Consider the following 21440-nt stretch of genomic DNA (forward strand, 5'->3'; position numbering starts at 1 on the left):
AAGTCCATTTGCTGATTTTATTTTTCCTTCTCATTGAAGCTTAGTTTTCAAACAGGCTCATTTGAGGTGCCAGCTGTTCACTGACAAAGTTGTTCTGTGTCACAGGAGTAAATACTTCTCCATCTTTGTTTAATTTATTAGTTGAGTATTAATGGGAAATCCCCCCAGTAAAGCAGTGCCACAACCTTGCTGGTACCTTGAACAGGGCGGCTCCTGCCAGAAACTCTTCCCCTGTTTCTTTTCTTTTTTTTCCAAGAGTCCTTAAAGCTCAAAACATTGCAGCTGGAAGCTGCCACCTGGTCCTGGGCCGTGGTCCTGGGTGTGCCAGGAGGACTCTCAGCTCGTGGAGGAGCGAACAGGCAGTGCGGGTTCTGGGGCTAAGCATGGATAACTGGGAGGTGTGCTGGTGGCACCTTGGTTTGGAAGAGAGCCACGCTGGGCAGGCAAGCAGTAATGCTGGGAGCACAAGAAGCTGGTGGCAGGAGCCTCCTTGACGAGGGCAAAAGGCTTTTTCTCCTTTTTTCTTATCTGTTAAGGGTTAGAGTCCGGGGGCATTGCCCGGTCCTGTGATAACCATGGGAAAGCTCTGTTCAGGACACACAAATCCCACCTCTTCTTATCCCAGCTGTTTTCCTTTCTAATCCCATCATTAGAGCTGGTTCAAGACTGTGTCTCCTGGCGTGTTTCATGAAGCTGTCCTTGTGGCACGGCCCTGCTGTGTGTGATGGTGACCCCATCCCCAAGGATGCCCTGCAGCAGCACCTTGAGCCCCCAAAATCCCGTGCTGGCAAGGATGCTGCGCTGGCAGCTGCTCCCTGACAAGTGTCTTCAGCCCATTGGAGGGGGAAAGAATTAAATGGATGGATTTTTGTTACTTGATTCTATTTTACATGTTGCCCGTTGCCTCCCATTCCAGGGAATAATTCCTCCACATCCCCAGATTCCCCAACACACATGTGAGAGGTCCCCCAGGACATTTTTCCTCTTCCAACCTCTTCTCTAAGGTCAGGTCCTCCATCATTTTTATTGCTCCCTCTGAACTCTTCCTGACAGGGAGAAGTCCTTTTTTGCTTCCTTGGAAGTGCAGTGCTCACACCCGAGCCCTGCCAGCATGAGTAATTAATTGTTCTCTTGGCCTTAATGTAAGACAGCAGACAGCTTTTGGGTTTTCAGAGGTGGACCCACCCAGCTGACACAGCTGTGCACTGGATTTCTCTCCCTGGTGTGGCTGGCACCTCCTTTGTTGCTCCTTATCAATCCCAGCCGCGTTTTGCCAACATACAAAATCAGTGCTGTATTTAATTCCCTTCTTCCGAAGCATCCGCCACAGCTCCCATCTCGGTACTACCTGCGGCGTTGATCAATGAACTCTCTCGTCTGACATCCCAGCTGCTAATAAAACACTCCGACGCTGTGGGTAAATACCCATGCTCCCAACCTGAAACACTGAACACCAATAACCATTTACTATTTTTGACTCTTTTCTCCCCTTGTTCCTGCGTTTCTGTGAGGTTCTGGCTAGGTGACATGTCAGAGTCCCAATCTGAACCCCAAGCCCCTTTCTTCTGCTGGAGGCGTGGGTGGGGGGTGGGGGTGGGGATGGAGACAGGAGAAGATGGGGTTGGAGGTGAAGATAGGTGGAGGTGTGGATGGGGAAAGTCTGCGCCGTGTCCAAAGAGGTGGTGATGACGTCCCTCCTGAGCCAGGAGGCAGTGGGTAGATGGCAGGGGGAGCCGTGGGGTGTCCTGCTTGGCACTGGAGTCCCCTGGGCTCCTGCCCAGCCCCGGAGCAGGCGATGTTTGGTGCGAGGACCTATCTCAACCCCTCTCCTTCCCTACAGGCGTTCCCTCCGGCCCCCGCAACGTCATCTCCATTGTCAACGAGACCTCCATCATCCTGGAGTGGAACCCGCCGCGGGAGACGGGGGGCCGGGACGACGTCACCTACAACATCGTCTGTAAGAAGTGCCGCTCGGACCGGCGCGCCTGCTCCCGCTGCGACGACAACGTGGAGTTCGTGCCCCGGCAGCTGGGGCTGACAGAGACCCGCGTCTTCATCAGCAGCCTCTGGGCTCACACGCCGTACACCTTCGAGATCCAGGCGGTCAACGGGGTTTCCAACAAGAGCCCCTTCCCGCCCCAGCACGTCTCCGTGAACATCACCACCAACCAAGCCGGTGAGTCCCGGGGAACTGGTTGCGATGCCAGGACCTTTGCCTGCTGTTTATCCCCCACTAGATTTATGGGGGATGAAGGGGCACCAGCCCTTTCGTGCACTGCTGTGGAGGGAGCAGGGATGTGGGGTGAAACCTGGCGCTTCCCAGCGGAGCAGGGGACCTGGCTGTGCCAGGAGCACAGCAGGCAGAGGGGACGGGGAAGAAGAAAGGGATGGTAATTTCTGCTTTGCACCGAGAGCGTAACGCAGGCAGCCTTTGTTAACCTGCTCCCTCAGGAGAGTGCAAGGCAGAAACCTGGCGTAAATTTTTTAGTATCTCCCCTCCTGGGAACGCCGATCCTGTCAGGCTTTTGTGTTATGTTTGCGCCTGGCTGTCATTGGTGTCTTCTTAACCATGTGCAATCAAACCTGCTCCTTGCACCAAGACCTTTTCTTCTGGGGTGCATTTTGGGGGAGTATTTTTGCTGCCCCCTGCTCCTCCATCCCTGCATGTCCCCTTCATCTTCCCAGCTCTGCTTTCCTGGAGCTGGTGTGGCTCTGCCTGCTGGTCTCTGTTTCTTCCCCATCTCCTTCTTCCTCTCTTCCTTCCTGTATTTGCCTTGTGAATGCTGGATATGAGCATGGAAATACATCCGTGGTTGGATGGGCTGTGTAATAACTGCAACGCCATGCTCTACGGGCATTGTCAGTGTTTGTGAGACTACAAACAAATAGCTGCAAGGGGACATCCTGATCTGTGTACTTACTGATGCACCCCAAAACACCTCTCCTGCTGCCTCACCTGCACCTAAGCATCGCTGTGTGACCCTTCCCCGCCGCTCTCAGCACTGATCCTGGCTCTGCAGTGGGCTTTTCCACCTGATTTCCAAGTGGCCTCGTGTTTGCGCATGGCCGGATCCATGCAGGTTGGTTGGCGTTGGCTCGCCCCAGTTGGGCACTGGGTGTTTGCACAGCACCATCCCTGCCATAGACAGGCAGGAACGTGGGGCGGCTGTGAACGCAGCACTTAACAGCACAGCAATCAAGCTAAGTGTTTAAATTCAGAAAATGAACGTCTTGGAGCAGAAGTGGAAAGATTTAAGGGGGGGGAAAAAAAGGATTAAACATGCTGGATAAACAAAGGCAGCACCGGACTGTCAGCATCTCCTGCAGCATGGGGCAGGCGTGCCACTTGTTCTTATGTGCTGAGTGGGAGGGAGTGATTATCCTCCCTCCTTTGTCCTGAGCACAGCGAGAATGATGATGACGAGGGCAGAGAGGCTGGAATATGGAGCTGGCCCTGTGTGGCACAGCTGCAGCTCCGTAGGGCTTTGGGTACCTTTCCTAGAGGCTTTTGGTAGGAAGAGGGGTATGATTAGGGCCATGCTGCCTGGCTCTGGCCCTTTCATGTGCATCTTGGAGGGCAGCAGGTCTGGGGTGGTTTGAGTCTGTGCTGCAAGTTTGGGCTTTGGAAATGGAGCTCTTTGGAGGGTGGGCACTGAGGCTGAGCGCTCCTGGAGAGCCCCTAAGAGCAGAGCCAGCAGCGAGCAGTGGATGCAGGTGCCACAACCAGGTGTCCCCTGGTGTGCTGGGGTCATGTCCTTGACTGCTCCAAGTTACAGAGCGTGCCCAGGGAGAAGAAGCACTGAGGATTTCCAGATCTCTAATTAAAAAGAGTAATTGGTTTAAATACCAGAATTCCCCTGCTGGCTCGCCGCTCGGGCTCTGTGTGAGCTGCTGCACTGCTGCTCTTCCCACCGCTAGACGGGGACCTTGTCCCGTGGGGCCAACAGCTGCAGGTGCGAGAACCAGGAGATCGGTGTAAATGAGAGATTTCACCCTCCCCTGGGGCCGTGCAGGCTCAGTCCTACCCCTCGGCGTTAATTTTCCCCCCTCCCTTGGCAGCACCCTCCACCGTCCCCATCATGCACCAGGTGAGTGCCACCATGAGGAGCATCACGCTGTCCTGGCCGCAGCCGGAGCAGCCCAATGGCATCATCCTGGACTACGAGCTCCGCTACTACGAGAAGGTGAGCCGGATCTGCACGCCCGACGTCAGCAACACCGTGGGCTCGAGGCCAGCAACGGTAAGCTCAGGTGGAAACCTCACCACGGAGGATGGTCAGGGGAACAGCGGGTGCAGGGTGGGCTACGGCATCGCCACGACCTTCCCGAAACGTCCATCGCCGCCCTCTCCAGCTGACCCCTTTGTCTCCCGGCCCTACCCACAGGACCACAACGAATACAACTCCTCCATGGCCCGCAGCCAGACCAACACGGCCAGGATCGAGGGGCTGCGCCCCGGCATGGTCTACGTGGTGCAGGTGCGAGCGCGGACGGTGGCCGGCTACGGGAAGTACAGCGGGAAAATGTGCTTCCAGACGCTGACCGATGGTGAGCGAGTGGCCGGGGTCCAGGGGGTCGAAGGGGGGAGGAGGACAAGTTCCCAGCCACAGCTTCAGGCTCTAATTGGATTAAATGAACTTGTCTCTGCAAACCTCTCCCCCAGTGGGCCATGTGGCAAAAGCCAGGTGATTTACAGGGATGTCCTATTAATTGCCAGCTGGAGGAGTAATCTGCTGTAAATCTCCTATCTGTGTTTGCTCCCCTGCTATTTAGCTGTGGTTTGTCTTTCCTGCATCCATCTGTGGTGTTGGGGCTGGGTGCTCTCCAACCCAGTTGGATCCCCTCCCTGCTCTCATTTCTCCGTGTGTTTAAGTCGTCCCTCCTATAAATCAGCCCTTCCAGCCCTTTCATCAGTTTTATTGCTTTTCTCTGAATAATGTCAATAAAAGATGCAGAGAGCAGAACAGATGGACGGAAAAGAGCCATGCCTTCTCCTGCCCCGGGTCATCATCCATGGTGTGCTCAGCACGCTGTGGTGGGGAGGAGCGGAGGGGTGCAGGCCCCCCAGAAGGACGTGAAGCTGTCCTGAGGTGTTTGGAGCCACATCTGTGTCCTTTCAGGCAAACCTTGAAGGCTCAGACCCATCTCTCCTGGGGTTCCTCACCCCAAGGTGGTACACTGGAGGAAAGGGCAAGTCACAACCTTCACGGTGTCTTCTGGCCTCCTCACCAGAGTCTTGCTGTCGTTCCTCTTACCCCAGCCCTTCCCAGTGAGTGAACACCCAGAAATACTACATTCCTTTAGGCACTAATAACTCATGGGATGGCTTTTCATCACTCCTGGCTTTGGAGCAAATGTAGGAGCCAGTGAGTGGAACAAGGCTGTTTTCCTGGTCCTTCTGCCCCTCCAGAGGCTGAAGCCCTTTCTCTGCTGCTGTCAGCCCAGTTGTGCTCCAGCTAGGTGACACCCGTGGGTCCCAGCCCACTGGTTCACCAACCTTTGCAGGCTGGTGAATGCCCAGCGCCAGGGCTACAAAACCGCAGTAGCACTGGCTGCGGGTCCCCAGGGAGCCTTGAGAGAACCCAACTTTGAGGTCAGGCTGCGTGACAAACAACCGTTTAATATCTTTGTTAACGCAATTAAAGTTGCCTTTGTGTTGGCCATGTCTTGGTCATGAGAACTGTGTCCTGCTGTGATGAGATGGGGTCTGCAGTTGGACTATCTTGGGGTGGGACAGTGCCTTGTAGGCACCCCATGACCCCAGCCCCAATCTCCACCCTGGCATCTCCCCCCAGAACTCGTGGTTTTCCCAGTCCGGGGCCAGGTACCAGCCGGCTGCAGGATGCTCAGAGCAGGGCAAGCTTCTGGCAGCAGGGAGAAGAGGGAAAAGAACACAGGGGACTGAAAGGAAGGAAATGGTAATAACCCCCCAGTGCCTTCAACATCCAGGATTAGAGAAGTGAGAAGAAAAACCCTGCCTCAAATAAGCAATTAATTGAAATTTAATAAGAATGGATATTGTAGATTATTAAATAATTGATTGTTAGAGGAGAATTTCTTCGGATTTGAGCAGCATGCAAGGGAAAAATCTAGCTGCTGGTAATTAACTGCAGAGCAGGAAAAATACAGATAAAAGGGTGTTAAATACTTCCTTTTGGAGTGAATTTTATTTAATCCCTGTTTGTGCCTTCTGGCATGAGTGACAGGGCAGGACTGTGCTGGTTAGGTATCACTCCACAGACCTAGATACAAACAGGTCAAGCCTGCTTCTCGTTTACACCAACATCTTTTTGCTTTAATGTGGCCTGAAGTTAGGTATAAAAATCAAATGAAAGTGGCCTTGTCTTGAATGAGATTTGCAGCCATGTCTGATGCTCTCAGTTGTACCTCTTCTTTGGAGGGTCTCTTCACCGCCTGCTTTCCTGGAACGTTTAGGAGCTCTGAGAGACCCCATGTTAAATTTGGTCGAGATGACCAACGGGTCTAAATTTATTGAGTGAAGGCATGGCCAAAGCCACCTTGTAAACCTCTCCCCTTTGGGAAACGGGGCCTAAGCTCTGCTGGTTTGACTTCATTCCTAGGACCTTCTCTTCCATATTTTCAACCTAAAGCACACATGAGCTGGGCGTGACAACCCCTAGCCACACTCCCACCTTGCTGACCACCCTTCCCATGGGAGCAGTCCCCATGGAGACGTTTTGGGAGCTCTGCTGATTCCCAAGGGCTGTGAGGGAGGGTTCACCTTGTCCTTTCTCTCCTCAGATGACTACAAATCCGAGCTGAGGGAGCAGCTGCCGTTGATCGCAGGGTCCGCGGCGGCCGGCGTGGTCTTCATCGTCTCGCTGGTGGCCATCTCCATAGTCTGCAGCAGGTGAGAACGTGGAGGAGGAGTTGGAAGAGATTTGGTGCAGGAGGGGAGGGATGGGGAAATCACTCAGGATGCCATCAGTGAAGAAGGGAGCTGGAGGTGGTCACCATGGCGTGGGCGTAGGCACTGAGGCGCAGGCTGTCTGGCAGGGAGCAGTTCACAGTGTTGCTCATGCAGTTTTCCGGTCTCTCCTCCCAGGAAGCGTGCGTACAGCAAGGAGGCGGTTTACAGCGATAAGTTACAGCACTACAGCACCGGGCGAGGTGAGCAGGGCAGGGGAGAAAGGTCAGGGTGGCTTTGTGGGGTTGTGGTACCGCTGGTGGGGAGGGAGAAGAATAGCAGGGGGGCAATACACAGGGGATGGGGAGAGGATGCTATGAAGGCTCCCAAAGGCAAGAAGAGGCAAACTGATCATAAAGGAGCAAAGCAGCAGCTCCAGGTGGTAATTGTGACCCAGTCCTCGGCTCCTGCACAGACCTGGCACACCAGGCTTACAGCTCTGTGCATCGTGAGCACCAGCAAACCCCATTTACACCCTCCTGGAGAAGTCTCCCAGGTGGATTTGCTTCCTTTCAGAGGACTTGGTGCCTGGGACAAATGAGATTAGGCTGTTAGAAATTAATTGATAGGAGCTGATGGGGAAATGTGCCCAGGTCTGTGAGCAGATGGCAGAGAGGTGCCCATGCAGGGTTATATAGGAAAAGGTTGTATATTGCATTTTTAACTGTATCCTGGCTGGCAGCAGTCCCTCTGCATAGCCTTGGAGGGGTTTTGCTGTGTGTGTGGGAGGAAATCTCCAGCGTGGGGCTGGGTCCTTCTGAAATACAACCCACATAGGTGCACGGAGGCTAGGATCCAGCCTGGGAGAAAACAGAGCAGCCAGTGCCAGAGCTGGGGCTCCCCTGGGGATTTGGGGTTGGCAGCTCCAGCATGGCAGGGCTCAAAACCAGGTAGAAAACTGGTGAAACGGGTCTTGGTATTTTGTTTTTAAAGCCGCGCGATGGGAGCACAGAAAAACTCGGTCAAGGTTAGCAAGCCTCCGGGCGCATGGTTGTTGCACGTGCCCAAGCAAAACAGGTGGGAAATTTGTGGCGAGCGACTAATGGGGAGATGAGCTCAGCAGCGGAACAAACCTGCTCGTTCAACGGCACGGCAATTAGAGCATCCTCTTACAGCTCCGCGTGGGTCGCCCGAGGGGTGTCTGCGCTGGGGCTGGTAACTTCAGATTTAGAAGTGGTGAGAAGTGGGCTGCAATTTCTCGTGCCTTGTCCCTGCGTGATGCTTTGAGATAGCCTACGTGCAGAAGGTGCCCTGCAGCGTTCTGGTGTCTGAGGGTTGAAAAAACAACCAACGGCCTGAGGTGCCCGAGTCCCCGCTCGTTTGGATGGGATGGGAAATGCGAGTGCCTTAGGGAGATTTGCAGGGGGAGCTCAGCCTGGTGTTTGCTGAGCCCGGAGCGTGTCAGAGGGTGTTTAAAAGCCAGCCCGCATTGAGAGCGGGCAGGAAACTTTGGCGTTATTTTCTCCTTTATTTATTCAATTTTTTGATCGGTGAGTCAGTCTTGGTTACGATCCTGTAAATCCCTTTGTAATCCTGGCTGGAGCATCAGCTGCTCTTGTAAAAAAATTTATGGGGCAGTTAAAGCGTACGAGACAGAGCCGTAAAGGGATTTATGAACTGGGAGATGCACAGATGGCTTCATTGCAGTCGTCACCCGCCCCAGAGACGCAGAGCTCCTGCCCCAAACGCCCCCGCTGTGGAGCAGGCGATGCCATGAGCCATGTGTTCAGCAGCTTTAGTGATGCCCTGGCCAGTGCCAGTCCTCCAGGTTAACCTCAAGGACCAATTGTGCCCCACACCGACGTGTTTTTAGGGTCAGGATTTACTGTCACCATCCCCTGCCCTTCCTGGCTTGTGGTCCGGCCTGAAGGCAGTGCCCGTGTCTTCCTGCGGTGCGGCCGGATCCTGCTGCCGCCCAGCAGGGATGGATGAAAGGCCAGCAAAGCCGTGCTTTTATGGCTCCATACAGGTTTTTGATTATAATTGCTGCACTCTGTCAATTTAGTGGCAGCCACAAAACTATCAGAGGCCTTTTTGGGTAAATAAATATTTCTTAAATAATGCATCTAGCCTCATAAAGTTGCCAATTCCCTTGCCATAAAAACCGCTAATTGTAGTTGTGGTCTTTCAGTGTCCCTGTGAGCTGGATGCTCATCAGCGGCTCCTGCCCGCCTCGTTCTCTCTCCTCTCCCCTTCTTCAGCCTCTGCTCCCTCCTCTAACCTTGCTGGAGGGGACAAAAGAGGAACATAGTGGGCTGTTGGAGGTGGTGTGGAAGAGCAAATAGCAGCTGATTTAATGGACACGGGGAGGGGAAAGTGTGAGAACAGTCTTCAGGTCTTGGCCATGGCACAATGACTTCTGGTTTTCTTTCTCTTTTGCCACTTCTCCTGTGTTTCTCATGACAAGGGTCTCCAGGGATGAAGATCTACATCGACCCCTTCACTTACGAGGACCCCAACGAGGCGGTCCGCGAGTTCGCCAAGGAGATCGACGTCTCCTTTGTGAAGATTGAAGAGGTCATTGGAGCAGGTGGGTCCCCACATGCCCATCTCCCTGCCCTCTCCACCCTTCCTGGGTGGACACCTGTGGACCTGGGGCAGTTTTCTGGGGGGTGAATGAATGGTTCTTCGTTGGGAAATGCAAAACCTTTAATGAGGCCTTGGAATATCAGCCTTTCGTGGATTTTTGGTGGATTAGAGGATATGAGGTTGATTTCTGCTCTCAAAGTAAGTTCCTCTGAGGTTGTTGGGAAGAACTCTGTTAATGTATTTGCTGGGTGACCGTGGGATTTCCTAGTTTGCTTCCATGAGGTAACAAGAAAAAGCCAGATCTCTTTCCAGTCTGTACCATATTCCCATACATATGTATATGTACACATGCATCTGCATGTATCTGTAAGTCATCTGTGCTGCTTTTATTGCAATTTTTAAATGACTGTGTCGTACTCGTAGAAGAGAGTGTGAAGCTGGGGGAAAGCCACAAGGAAGCAGTGAGCTGTTTCAGTCGGGATCAAGTTCAGTGATGTATCAGCTGCCTTTTGCTGCTCATCAAGGCAAAGCAGCTATAAGCCTGGCTTAAATGTAATCCCTCCACAGACAAATTTCACCTTGGCGAAGGAAAAGCTCTCCTGGTGGAAACAAGAGGGAGCCTTCTCTGCGTTTTAAATCGGAATGCAGCAATGAAAACAGACCAGTTATTTTCCATTCCTAGATAAATGATGTGCAAAAAGGTGGCCGCAATTATCGATGCTGGCACCTTGCACTTGAGGGAGCTCTTAAAAGTTCATGCTCTGCCAACGTTCCCTTGGGATTTACAAGGGCAGCCCCAGGCTCCACGGTGGTCGGTGATGGGCTCTGGCAGCCTGGAGAAGGCTGTAAGCCCAACCACTTCCTCAGCGCCTTTCAAAGAGGATGGGCACATAGACTTGTGATCGCCATTAGGTGTCAACTGGTTGAGAGCACTGTTAGGTGTCAACTGGTTGGTGTTTTTCAGCCGCTTGGTTTGGAGCTCCAGGTACTGTTCTGTGCAGTTGCATATGGAGGTGGTAATGGATGGTCTTGCGCTTGCAGGGGAGTTTGGAGAAGTGTATAAAGGCCGCCTGAAGCTACCTGGCAAGCGGGAGATCTACGTGGCCATCAAAACGCTCAAAGCTGGCTACTCGGAGAAGCAGCGCCGGGATTTCCTAAGCGAGGCCAGCATCATGGGGCAGTTTGACCACCCCAACATCATCCGTCTGGAAGGGGTGGTGACCAAGAGCCGACCTGTCATGATCATCACAGAGTTCATGGAGAACGGGGCCTTGGACTCCTTCCTACGGGTAAGGTGATGTGGGGCTGTGCCAGCTGTTGGTCAGCCGCAGGATTTGGGGTGCAGGCTCTGTTGCCCCATCCCAACCTCATGCTTGCTCTTTCTGATCACAGCAAAATGACGGGCAGTTCACGGTGATCCAGCTGGTGGGGATGCTCAGAGGAATTGCCGCTGGGATGAAGTACCTTGCAGAGATGAACTATGTCCACCGAGATCTGGCAGCCAGGAACATCCTGGTCAACAGCAACCTAGTGTGCAAAGTGTCAGACTTCGGGCTCTCGCGGTACCTGCAAGACGACACGTCCGACCCCACCTACACCAGCTCCTTAGTACGTACCTTGCTTCCTGCAGCAGCAACCCCACCAGCCTCCTGTTGAGGCTGATTCTCTAAAACTGGCAAGTTGATCTACCCAACGTTGGTCTACCCAACATCACCCGTGCTGCACTGAGCCTGCTGTGTGCGGGGTGTGCTCTCTGGAGCTCCTGGCAGGGATGCGAAGTCCTGCTGTGGGTCTTGGCGGGGGGGTTCCCACCGGATGGTTAAGGGCTGTGGTTCCCACCATGGTAGGGGATCAGCCCCTCTCGCAAGGGCTCTGGGCTTGAGAGCAGCATGGGTGCTCAGAGGGGCTGGTCCACCCCTTGTCTCCTCTTGCTGCTTTCCTTCCATCAGCAAGGAAGGCTCTACTGCTCAGCTGCTGCCTTGTTTGGGAAGGCTGGCACTCTGACTTTCCTTGTTCTTATTCCCTTTTTCATCATCCTCTTTTTCTTCCTTTCTCTTCCTCCCTTTTACGAGTTTTCTGTCTCCCTCGTCTCCAAAGCACCTTTCTGTTCTGTCCTGACCGTGCCGTACGAAGGGGTTAGGTGGAAGCAGGGAGACATCACTGGGCAGTGTCTGCAGCGCATAAACCCCTGCCAGCAGGCTGGCGAGGCTGTCAGCGGCGTTATGGATGAGCAGACAAGAAGGCTGTGAGTGCCCTGTTGACCTGCTGGGCTCTCTAATTGATTAATCACTTATTAAAAGAGCTAATAACCTTCCTAACTCTTTGCAAACAATTCATAATACAGGGATATAATGCATGGCAGGGTCAGGCCTTGAAGAAGAAGGGAAGCAGCGCCTCTTCTCCAGGCAGACCTCAGGGCAGCGAGCAGGGGCGACATGGGTTGGGTGCAAGAGTGAGGACGCACGTCCTACGCCGACCCCTGCAAAGCAGTTTCTTGGGCTGTCAAGCTGTGCCCAGGCGTGCTTCGGTGTGATGTAGCTTACAACAGGAGCCCCAAGGAGATGAGACTGTTAGGATTTCATCAAATGGAAGAAAACGGATCAAGTGAGTCACGCCACAGCCAGGGGGGTTAAAGCGAGCTGCAGGGTTTCTGGCTGGGCTCGGGTCTGCTCCTGCTCCCTGCCCAGACTCGTCCTGTGGCCATTGAGCAGAAACGCATCAGGTTTTTTGTTTGAAGACCCCAGCAGTAGCTGCTGGGAAGAGGCCTGGAGTAGCCTTTTCCTACCTTTAGAGATAAAAGGGATTATCTCATCTGTGTTTTTATTTAATTTAGGCCATAATAGATCTCCTCGGCAGCTGGGAAATGATGCTGTGCCTGCGATTACATCACTCTGCCTCCCACAGCAGGTTTCTAGCTCTGGGGAAAAGGCAGGAAAAACAACCTAGCAGTTAATTTCTCCATTTGTAGTTATTCAAATCAAATTTTTGCCATTCAGCCTTAAAGAGCAGCTGATGCTTCATTGGAAAGGCTACGGAAAACAATTGTGCTCAACGATTTACAATGCAGTTCTGCCCCGAGCACGTACCACGCGTTTCTGTGTTTGTTTGTTTTTTTTTTCCCTCCGTCCCTTGGCTTTCTGCTTGAAGAGCTGTGCTGTGCTTGCCCAATAGTGCTTGACTGCAAGGCACTCGCTGGCCTGAGCAGGATGTGTGTGCAGGCTGCTGAGGCCGGGGTGCTCACCAGCTCCTGTTCTTGGCAGGGTGGGAAGATCCCCGTGCGGTGGACAGCCCCGGAGGCCATTGCCTACCGCAAGTTCACGTCGGCCAGCGACGTCTGGAGCTACGGCATCGTCATGTGGGAGGTGATGTCGTTTGGGGAGAGGCCCTACTGGGACATGTCCAACCAAGATGTAAGTGCTGGGAGCTCACTGCCAAAAAAAAAAAAAAAAAGGCAAAAAAAAAAAAAGCCCTGCCCAAATGGAAACTGAGGGGTCAAGGCAGTGCTGGAGCTGCTCCAGACCCCGTCGCCTTGGTTTTTGAGATGAAACAGGCTGGCGAGCGAGAGGGATGGCGGGAGGGAAGCTGGGAAGAAAAGCCAGTGGGCTGGTAATTGGACTTCAGGAAGCTGCAGTGCCTTTGAAAATGTTCAGAGGGTTTATGAGCTGGGAAAGAGCTTTGGTAGTGCGACTGCTGTACTCCGACGCGATCCGCCGAGATAACGAGTGGCAGCGCTCTGCCACGAGGAGCTGTGGCGCACGGACCATCAGAGCGGAGATTAACCTCCCGCGGCATCTCCTCCTGTCCGCTTTGCTGGCAATCATGGCCCGGCAGCGCTGCCCACGCACCGCCGTCCCGCATCCTCACGCTCTGCCTTGCTCCCCGCAGGTCATCAACGCCATCGAGCAGGACTACCGGCTCCCGCCGCCCATGGACTGCCCGGCCGCCCTGCACCAGCTGATGCTGGACTGCTGGCAGAAGGACCGCAACACCCGGCCTCGCTTCACAGAGATCGTCAACACCCTTGACAAAATGATCCGCAACCCGGCAAGCCTCAAAACTGTGGCTACCATCACCGCTGTGTGAGTCCCCGAGCGCGTGGCTTCCCTCCCTCCCCGGGGATGAATTCGGGAGTCCCGTCCTCACCCCGGTGCCTCTCTGTCCCCTTCCAGGCCTTCTCAGCCCCTCCTCGACCGCTCCATCCCCGATTTCACTGCCTTTACCTCAGTAGAAGACTGGCTGAGCGCCGTCAAGATGAGCCAGTACAGAGACAACTTCCTGAGCGCTGGCTTCACCTCCCTCCAGCTGGTCGCCCAGATGACATCTGAGTAAGTCCGGTGCCTCCATGTGGCAGCAGCTCGCGGGGCTGCTCAGCATGGCTGTCCATTGATGTCCGTCTGTCTGTCTTCCAGAGACCTCCTGAGAATAGGGGTGACTCTGGCTGGGCACCAGAAGAAGATCCTGAACAGCGTCCAGTCCATGCGAGTGCAGATGAGTCAGTCTCCGACCTCGATGGCGTGATGTCCCTCGCTCAACGGGGAGGGGACAGGGAGGGCAGGCGGCGGAGGCGGGAGGGGAGGAACTGACAGAGCCGCGGTGCGACGGTCGGAGAGGGGCGGCCGCGGCCGGGGGCTGCGCCTGCTGGTGAAGGATGCTCCTGGGACTGGCCTCGGCCTGGTGACTTCCGTTCCTTGCCTACAGAAGCACACTTACCGATGTCACAGGGAACGGTGTATAAATAAGTATAAATATGTACAAATAGTATATTTAAAAATGAAAAAAAAACCACAAAACCACACAAAAAAACAGCCAACAATGAAGACAAACCAATGTATGTTGGGGAAATGAACCCAAATCCTAGAGACCAGACTCCACTCCCACCGCCAGTGAGCAGTAGTCAAAACTGAGGTGGAGGAAGGGACTTTTGGGGAAGGGAGAGGCACCAGATTGAGTTCCCCAACTGGAGAAGCTACCGGGAGCGACTGCCTTCCTTCTTGCTTCCTTTGCTCTCCCTCCCTGCCCCAGCCCCTCCTGCTGCCCCTGCTCCCTTCTCTGCTCACGGCCTGGTGGAGCCTCCTCAGCAGCCTCCACAGCTGCCCCCATCGTGTCTAGGTGTCGCTCTGCCAACTACCAAAGGACTTCGCTGACCACTGCAAGGGGGGGATCCAACTCAATCCAGTTAATGTCTTCATATTGAAGAAGAGATGTACCTTCAATAGAAAAACCTTGGTTTTTTTCTTTTGCTTGCATTTTTTTGCAAAAAGGAAAAACAACAAAAAAATCCATCATGGAAAATGGAAAGAGGTGTTCCCGTGTGTGTGTGTGTGTGCGCGCGCGCGTGTACTTTGTCAACCTACCATGGACTCGCTGCTTGGAGGTCGCCACCCACCTGAAGGCAGTGGACGGCCGGGTCCAAGGCCTGGATCTGTGCCTGGAGCCGGCAGAGGCCCCAGCGAGGCCGGCGCTCAGCGCGGCGCAGGCGGGACCAGGACGAGGATGAGGAGGATGCGAGGGGCCAGCGGGGACAGGACTGGAGGAGTCGCGGCGTGTGGGTACTGGGTTGTGGAGGAGGAGGAGGAGGAGAGATGCTCTGGGGAAGAGACTGATGAGGCCTCCAGAGCCTCGGGGATCTGCAGAAGATGGCTACGGAGAACTTTATTTCCCCCATCTTGTGGACCTAAGGATTTTGATATTGGGTTACAGACTTGGGTTTCATGGCTTCAGAGGTAGGTCCATTTGTCTCGTGTACTTCTCTGTCTGTCCATCCTTCTGTATTTTTCTGCTTACTTCCTCGAAGCCTCTTCCAGTGAATATTTCCGTGTTTAATTTGATTTTTTTTCCCGACCGCTGATCTCCTTTGCAAATTGATCTAGTTAAAATTACTAGACGCATGTCAGTGTTTACACAGAATATTGTAAGTCTGGGCAATCTAACTTCCCTCTGCGGACTGCGCGGAGAGTTTATAAAATGAATGAACTCTTAATAAGGCTTTTACTTAGGCGGCTATGTGCGAGTTGTAACGATCCATCACTGCGGCTGGCAGCCGGAGCGGGGGCTCACCGTGCCCCAAGGGCTGCGGGTCCCTGTCAGGAAGGTGTTGGGGCTGCCTGGTACCTCCCAGCCCTATGGGGGTGCCTCAGGTGTCTGTAAGATGCCCTCCATCCTCCTGCCCTGCAGCACGTGTCTGTCCGTGCCGTGGGGATGCCCCGTGTCCGTCTGTCCCTTGTCCGTCCATGCTGCAGGGATACCCTGTGTCCACACGTGCCATCGAGATGCCTCGCAAGGTTTGCTCCCTACCCATGCCACATGAGGGGACAAGCCCTCCCTCTGCCTGCTGCCAGCAGCATGTGCCCGGGCTGCGAGCGGTGGGGCCATCGGGGTCCTCTCCCCTTGGGGTCCCCCCATGGGAGAGCCAGCCCTTGGGGAGCGGGGTGCGTGGCTTGGGGGGCATGGGGGCTGACACTGCCGGCAGGAGAGGGACCCGCGTGTCGGGGTGCTCTTTACTCCGTGTTTTTCTTCCCAGTCGTCTAAGGAAACGGCCCGCTGTGCTGCCGGAGAGCGGGAGCGAGCGAGCTGCAGGAATGAGCTTGTTTTGAATCGCTGAGCTCCCTCCGGAGAAAGAGGCAGAGAAAAACACCCCGTGTTTACAATGGCGGGGACTGCTCCTGGCCTGTCAGATAGATGATCGCCGATACCTCTCGGGATCCTCGCGGCCCGAATCTGTATTCCGGGACGTTGTCGCACTGCATACAACGTGCAGATGGAGCGAGCGCCATGCATGCTAATGCGCTGCCTCGCCACGTTGGTATTCACTGCAGCTGATGGATCCTTTTTTTTTTTAATCATTTCTCTTTTATTAGAAGGAAGCTAAAGGCATTTGAAGGGACAAATGGCAATGACACAGGGTAAATATCAAAACTCCCCCTTTGCGGCTTCTCTGCCCCGCTCAGTGTCCTTCTGCCGCCTGCCTGGGGCTGGAAGGACGACATGACGGCACCGCTGCCTGTACCTAACCTGCAGCCCCACGCATCCCATGTGCACCCCATGCCTCCTGGGCTGCGGTGGGGCAGGCCATTCCCAGCCCCAGCTCTTCTCACTGGTCCTCGCTGTGATGGCAGCGTCTACCTTGGGCTGGAGCCACTGCGGTGGCACCGGGGCCTGGAGATGTCCCCTGTGGTGTCACTTGAGAGCTGGGGCTCAATAAGGAGTCTGAGGATGATATGATCAATTCCTCCAGGGCGGAGGCACGGCTGGCGAAGGGGTGGCTGTCTATCTGATGCCCAAAGGTGGGCCACCTGGTCCCATGCCTTCAGAGACTTTAGGCACTTCTTTTTCTCTTCAGACGTAGCTGGATGCAAGCGTTGGGGCCTGAAGCATCACCGGCACCACCAGTGATGAGCAAGTCTGGCTGACAGTTGTTGCCTCTGGATTTAGAGGGGGTTGCAAGCAAGCGGCAGCATCGTCCATATCGTTCCAGAGGTCTCTTCCATCAGCAATGGATGGAGAAGCTGCCCAAATGCTCCAGTTGGTGCAGGAGGCTCTGCCTTGCTGTTGCTTTTTCTCTGGACCGAGGAGGAATGTGGATTCGGGTTAGGTGGATGCTTTGCAGACTGAGAGGGACTCTGCCAAATGGTTTCAGTGAGGAAAGAACCCCCCAGAAAACCCCAAACCAAAAATGAAAGCTCTCATTTCACATCATCTGCTCTGTGTCTGGCTTGGTGTTCCTTTCCTCCATCCTAAATTGGAAGGGGTGTCTTGGAAATAAATTTTTTCCCTGAAGTTTCACTTTGCATAGGATATAGGAGGGGAAAAAAAAGTAAGGCGTTTCTCATCGAAACAAAGCGACTCCCCCACTGCACTGACCTTTCCTCGGGCCCAGGGTTCACCCAACACACCCGGTGCTGGCTCTGGGGCTCCTTCATCGCTGGGTGCTACCGGGACGGATCCTGACCCTGGCCCTGCTCCTCACCCCCTGCTGTCACAGCCGTGCTCTGGGGCTGTCGGCTACTTCTGTGCATTCCTGCGGCAACTGCCAGGGGCCCGGGGGCGAGAGCCCCTCTGCAGTTTGGATGCTTTGTTCCCCCTCTGGAACTTGCTGCTCCTTTCCCAAAGCGCCATCCCCAGCATGCGGTGTGGGGAGGAGGCGCTCGCTCAATAGCGGTAATTAAAACAGCCGCCGAGGGGAGCCCAGTGTGTCCGGGGCAGGAGGGGGGACGAGGTGCGTGTGTTAATAGCAGCATTGTGTGCCTCTTTCGAGAAAAAAGGAGGAACGCGCTTTGTGCCATTTAATGACCTTCAAATTAGCAGTTCTTTGAAAGCACTTATGTATATTTAATTTTAAATGTTGCCGCAAGTCAGAGCAGGGCTGGCAATGAAAGCAGCAGGCGGCCAGTTTTTAACTAAGAGCAAGCCCAGAGTGTTATTTCCAAGCCCGTCAGCTTTCGGTGCTTGCCTTGCTCCTTTCCCTCGGAGAATACGGGGCTGTGGCCCTATCCCCCTGCACTGAGGAGCCTGGTCTGGAGGGATGGGGATGGACATATCAGTGTCTGTAAGGGGCTCAATCGAGCCTCTGAGGCATAAAGAACAGCCTGTATATTTGGGCGGCCCTCTGTTCGTGCTGAGAAAAAAAAAAAAAAAGGATAAAACATCACGCAGTTTCTAAGGTGAGAAATGGGTTTACAGAACCAGCAGTGGAGTTGCAAGCTCTCGGGGCTGCGTCACGACTCCAAGGCCACCCTGCTGTCCCTGTGACACCCTGTTAAAATGCCAATGGGAAGGCAGGGCATTAGGTCAGGGTTTCACATCCACCTCGTGTGTTCATCCACGTGCTCTGCGTCCCCTTCTCTGGTGGAGTCCCCACGGCATGAGGAGCTGCAAGACGTCATGTAACATCCCTGTCGGCATCGTCTGTTTTGGTGCCCCATTTATGGATGCTCCTGCCAGGATGGATGCCTATCTTGGTACAGCTTGAGTGCCTCCAAAATGATGCTCCAAGAGATGGAAGGAGACCTTTCTGGGTGAGGCTCCTTTCTGTTTCGGAAGAGCCTGAAGGAGCCTGAAGCACCCCAAGCAGTGATGGAGCAGAGGCACCTTCTCCATAGCCCACCTGTGCTGGTGGGACTGCCTTGGCACGGGGTCTCACCTCACTGCTCCTGGCCCCACGAATGGCTCTCCTCTGTGTGTGTCCCAGCCCAGCTCACCCTCCTTCAAAACCCCTCGGCTGCCTTGTGCTGCTCTCCTGTTTCTACTGCCCGTGGGTTTTGGCTCTGCATCCTTCTCTTGGGGGTTTCTGCTGGTTTGGGTCCATGTTTTATCTGACAGCAAGAGGAGGAGAAGCCAGAGGCTCTGCTGGTGGCGTGGCTGCGGATGGGGTCACCCCTCGGCACGGGAATGCTTGTGGAGGTTAATCCAAAGAAATCAGCTGTGTGAATTGTAAGTGGATTAGCTGAACGAGCTGGTTCCCAAAACAGGCATGCCCTTCCAGGGCAGCCGCGGAAGTGGATTAGGCAAAAATCTGCTTACGGCCGCATTAACTCCGGATAAGCATCGGGGGGGATTAGCGCAGTTTGTGTTATCCACTTAAAAAATGAATTTGAGTGAACTTCTCTCCATGTTCCCGAACAAAGAAGCCTCGGTCGCCTCTTCATTCCCATTTCTTCTCCCTTGTCCATCTGTCTGGCGCGCATGCTGTCTTTGCCTGGGCACTTTCTTGGGGAGCAGCTTTCCCTGCTGCTTATCCCCAGGGTCTCGTTAGGCGATTGAACCCTCGTGCCAAGGTGGGGGGAGAGGGCAAGAAAATTATGGTCAACATCAGTGCAATTATCAACGCCAATTAACGCTGAGCAGGACTGGCAGCCGGAGATACAGCCCGTGCCAGAGGCTGCCTTCTTCCCTGGGGATGGCTGGTGGGAACGGTGCGCTCCCTGCGAGTAGCACCTGGGAATAACAGAGGTGTTTACACTCTGCTCGGTCACGGGCGTCTCGGATGTGCAGCAGGCTTTTGAGTTTTTAGGCTGCCTGACCTCCACCGGCACCCCGGGGCCAGTGTGCTGCTGGAGGCGATGCCGATGCTCGTGGCACCTCCCTGGCAGGGTGGGTTTTCCTCTCAAAAATGTGTGTGCAGCTGCATCTCTGAGCGTGGCACCAAAAATGGACCTTGGTACATAATAAATGCACAGCAATAACTTTTCCCCCAAACACTGCTTGCTTTTCTTTCTGTCTTCCCGACGTTCTTTCTGATAATCTCAGTTTCTCTTCCCCTTTCTTGCGTGCCCCCTTTTCCGCCAAGCACTAAATTACTAAATAAAAGTTTTATTACTACCTGGATTTGCTAGAAATGATTTTCATTCAGCAGAATGATGAATTTTAATAGGAGCAAAATGTCAGCCACAGCTGGATTTTTTTTAAAAGCACCGGCACATTCACACAGAGGTGCCCTGGAATAATTATGGCAGCGATCCCCGGTTATCGGCAGCCAAGCAAGGCGTGCAGCAGTCAATGGCATTGTTATTTAATGTAGTGGCTTTATGCTTCTGAGGTGCAATTCTGTATTAAAAACATCTTTGCCTCTCGGAAGGGACTAAGAAATGGGATTTTGCTGCTGTGTGGTGCTTGGTGGTTGCTCTTTGGGTTTGTGAGCCTTTCCCTCAGCAGCAGAGAAAAGCGATGGTTTCTGTTACTTTGGAAGGAGCAGTTTTTGGTACTTGACTGCTGGCTTCTGTGTTAGCCCCAGGGGTGCTTCTATTGCAGTGTGGGGAGGGGAAAAGCACCTTTTGGGGGGTCGCTGTCTTTTTTTTGTTATTATTTTGGAAACGCAGCATACGGGCTTTGCCGAACCTGCTCCAAACCCGACTTCTGCGTGCCCGAGGCGCTCCCTGAGTGGCATCGGGGCTGTGCTAAGCCCGCACCATGCAGCTCTGCACGGGGCAGGCTCCTTCTCACCCTCGTTCCCCGCTCTTCCCTTGCAGGGGTACAGATGCACCGGCAGCGCTGCCTCTCCCGCACCCTCCGCCGCCCATGGGATGAGCTGGGACATCTCTGGAGCCCCGAGCCGGGCTGCGGGAGCCTCCGCTGCCACAGCATGCCCCATGCCGGCTGGCAGCACCCCGTCCTGTACATAACAGTGAGGTGTCTGTAACAGGTTTTCACCCATTGTAAATTTTTTTTTAATTATCATTTTTTATTTCTTATTTTTTGCCCCCTCCCCAGTTTGTCAATTGTGTTGAACTTGTCGGAGTTTGTAATGGTAACTTTCAGAGAATATTGTACTAAAGAGAGAATTGCACTCAATAAAAATAATGAAATAAGCCTGATCCTTTCTCTTCCCCTTCCCAGAGGCGGTCTTACTGCTGCCGTGTTATCTGCAACTTGGCCATGAATATTCATTTGGGGAGCTGGCAGTGCTCCATCGCTCCTTGACTTACCTCGAATTTTGATGTATATCAGATTTGGCTCTCCGGTTTGTAAATGAAGTGACTTTATTCCCATTGATCCCTATCAGTGGCTGCTTACTGAAAAAAAAAAAAAAAGAAAAAAAGCTGCAAGAAGGAATTTTCTTGGCACGGGTTTTTACACACAGCACATTTCAAAACACTCATGTGCAGTCATTTGGGGAAGCCGCGCTGGAAGTGCTGACTTGGATGAAAGTGCCGGCTGCGTGGTGTGAGCACAGAGGCTCCTCGCTTCCCCAGGCGCGCCGGGGCCTGTCAAAGTCCAGCGCTCTGCTTGAACCTATACCTACAGGTGTATGTATTTATCGGGTTCAGAAAGAGGAGTTACTGCTGGGGCAGTGTACGAGCTGAGGGTTAGGATGTCCCATGCCCCTTGTTTTTGGGTGACATAGGTGGGGCTGGCATGTCCCCGAGGTCGCTGCTGCCCTGTAATTCTGCATATGAAGCCCCAGCAAGCAGCCTGCATTTTGAGGGTTTCTCAAATCTGGTATCCAGAGCTCTGAGTCCTTGCTACGTCCCTGGGGTCATTAAGAGCT

At 53.9% G+C, this 21440-nt stretch overlaps 1 protein-coding gene across 2 annotated transcripts in view; it reads left to right on the plus strand.

The window, feature by feature from the left end:
- The window catches only part of EPHB1 (EPH receptor B1), a 52122-nt gene extending 31308 nt beyond the window's left edge, over positions 1 to 20814 (plus strand). The window contains exons 5-17 of one of the 2 annotated variants that reach the window (XR_004778312.2): positions 1841 to 2176; positions 4060 to 4241; positions 4386 to 4548; positions 6763 to 6871; positions 7067 to 7131; positions 9336 to 9458; positions 10499 to 10746; positions 10850 to 11065; positions 12718 to 12867; positions 13343 to 13536; positions 13627 to 13782; positions 13867 to 15180; positions 20422 to 20814. Coding sequence is in view for 1 of the 2 variants with exons in the window: in XM_035544986.2 (XP_035400879.1) it covers positions 1841 to 2176; positions 4060 to 4241; positions 4386 to 4548; positions 6763 to 6871; positions 7067 to 7131; positions 9336 to 9458; positions 10499 to 10746; positions 10850 to 11065; positions 12718 to 12867; positions 13343 to 13536; positions 13627 to 13782; positions 13867 to 13975 (2051 nt within the window). In the remaining variant the exon portion in view is untranslated. Of the gene's footprint in view, positions 1 to 1840; positions 2177 to 4059; positions 4242 to 4385; positions 4549 to 6762; positions 6872 to 7066; positions 7132 to 9335; positions 9459 to 10498; positions 10747 to 10849; positions 11066 to 12717; positions 12868 to 13342; positions 13537 to 13626; positions 13783 to 13866; positions 15289 to 20421 lie in introns of those variants that run through there. The other variant, XM_035544986.2, reaches the window with a different exon arrangement.
- The last annotated feature ends 626 nt before the right edge of the window (positions 20815 to 21440 follow it).

Source organism: Cygnus atratus, chromosome 9 (genome assembly GCF_013377495.2).
Source record: "Cygnus atratus isolate AKBS03 ecotype Queensland, Australia chromosome 9, CAtr_DNAZoo_HiC_assembly, whole genome shotgun sequence".
Lineage (NCBI taxonomy): Eukaryota > Metazoa > Chordata > Aves > Anseriformes > Anatidae > Cygnus > Cygnus atratus.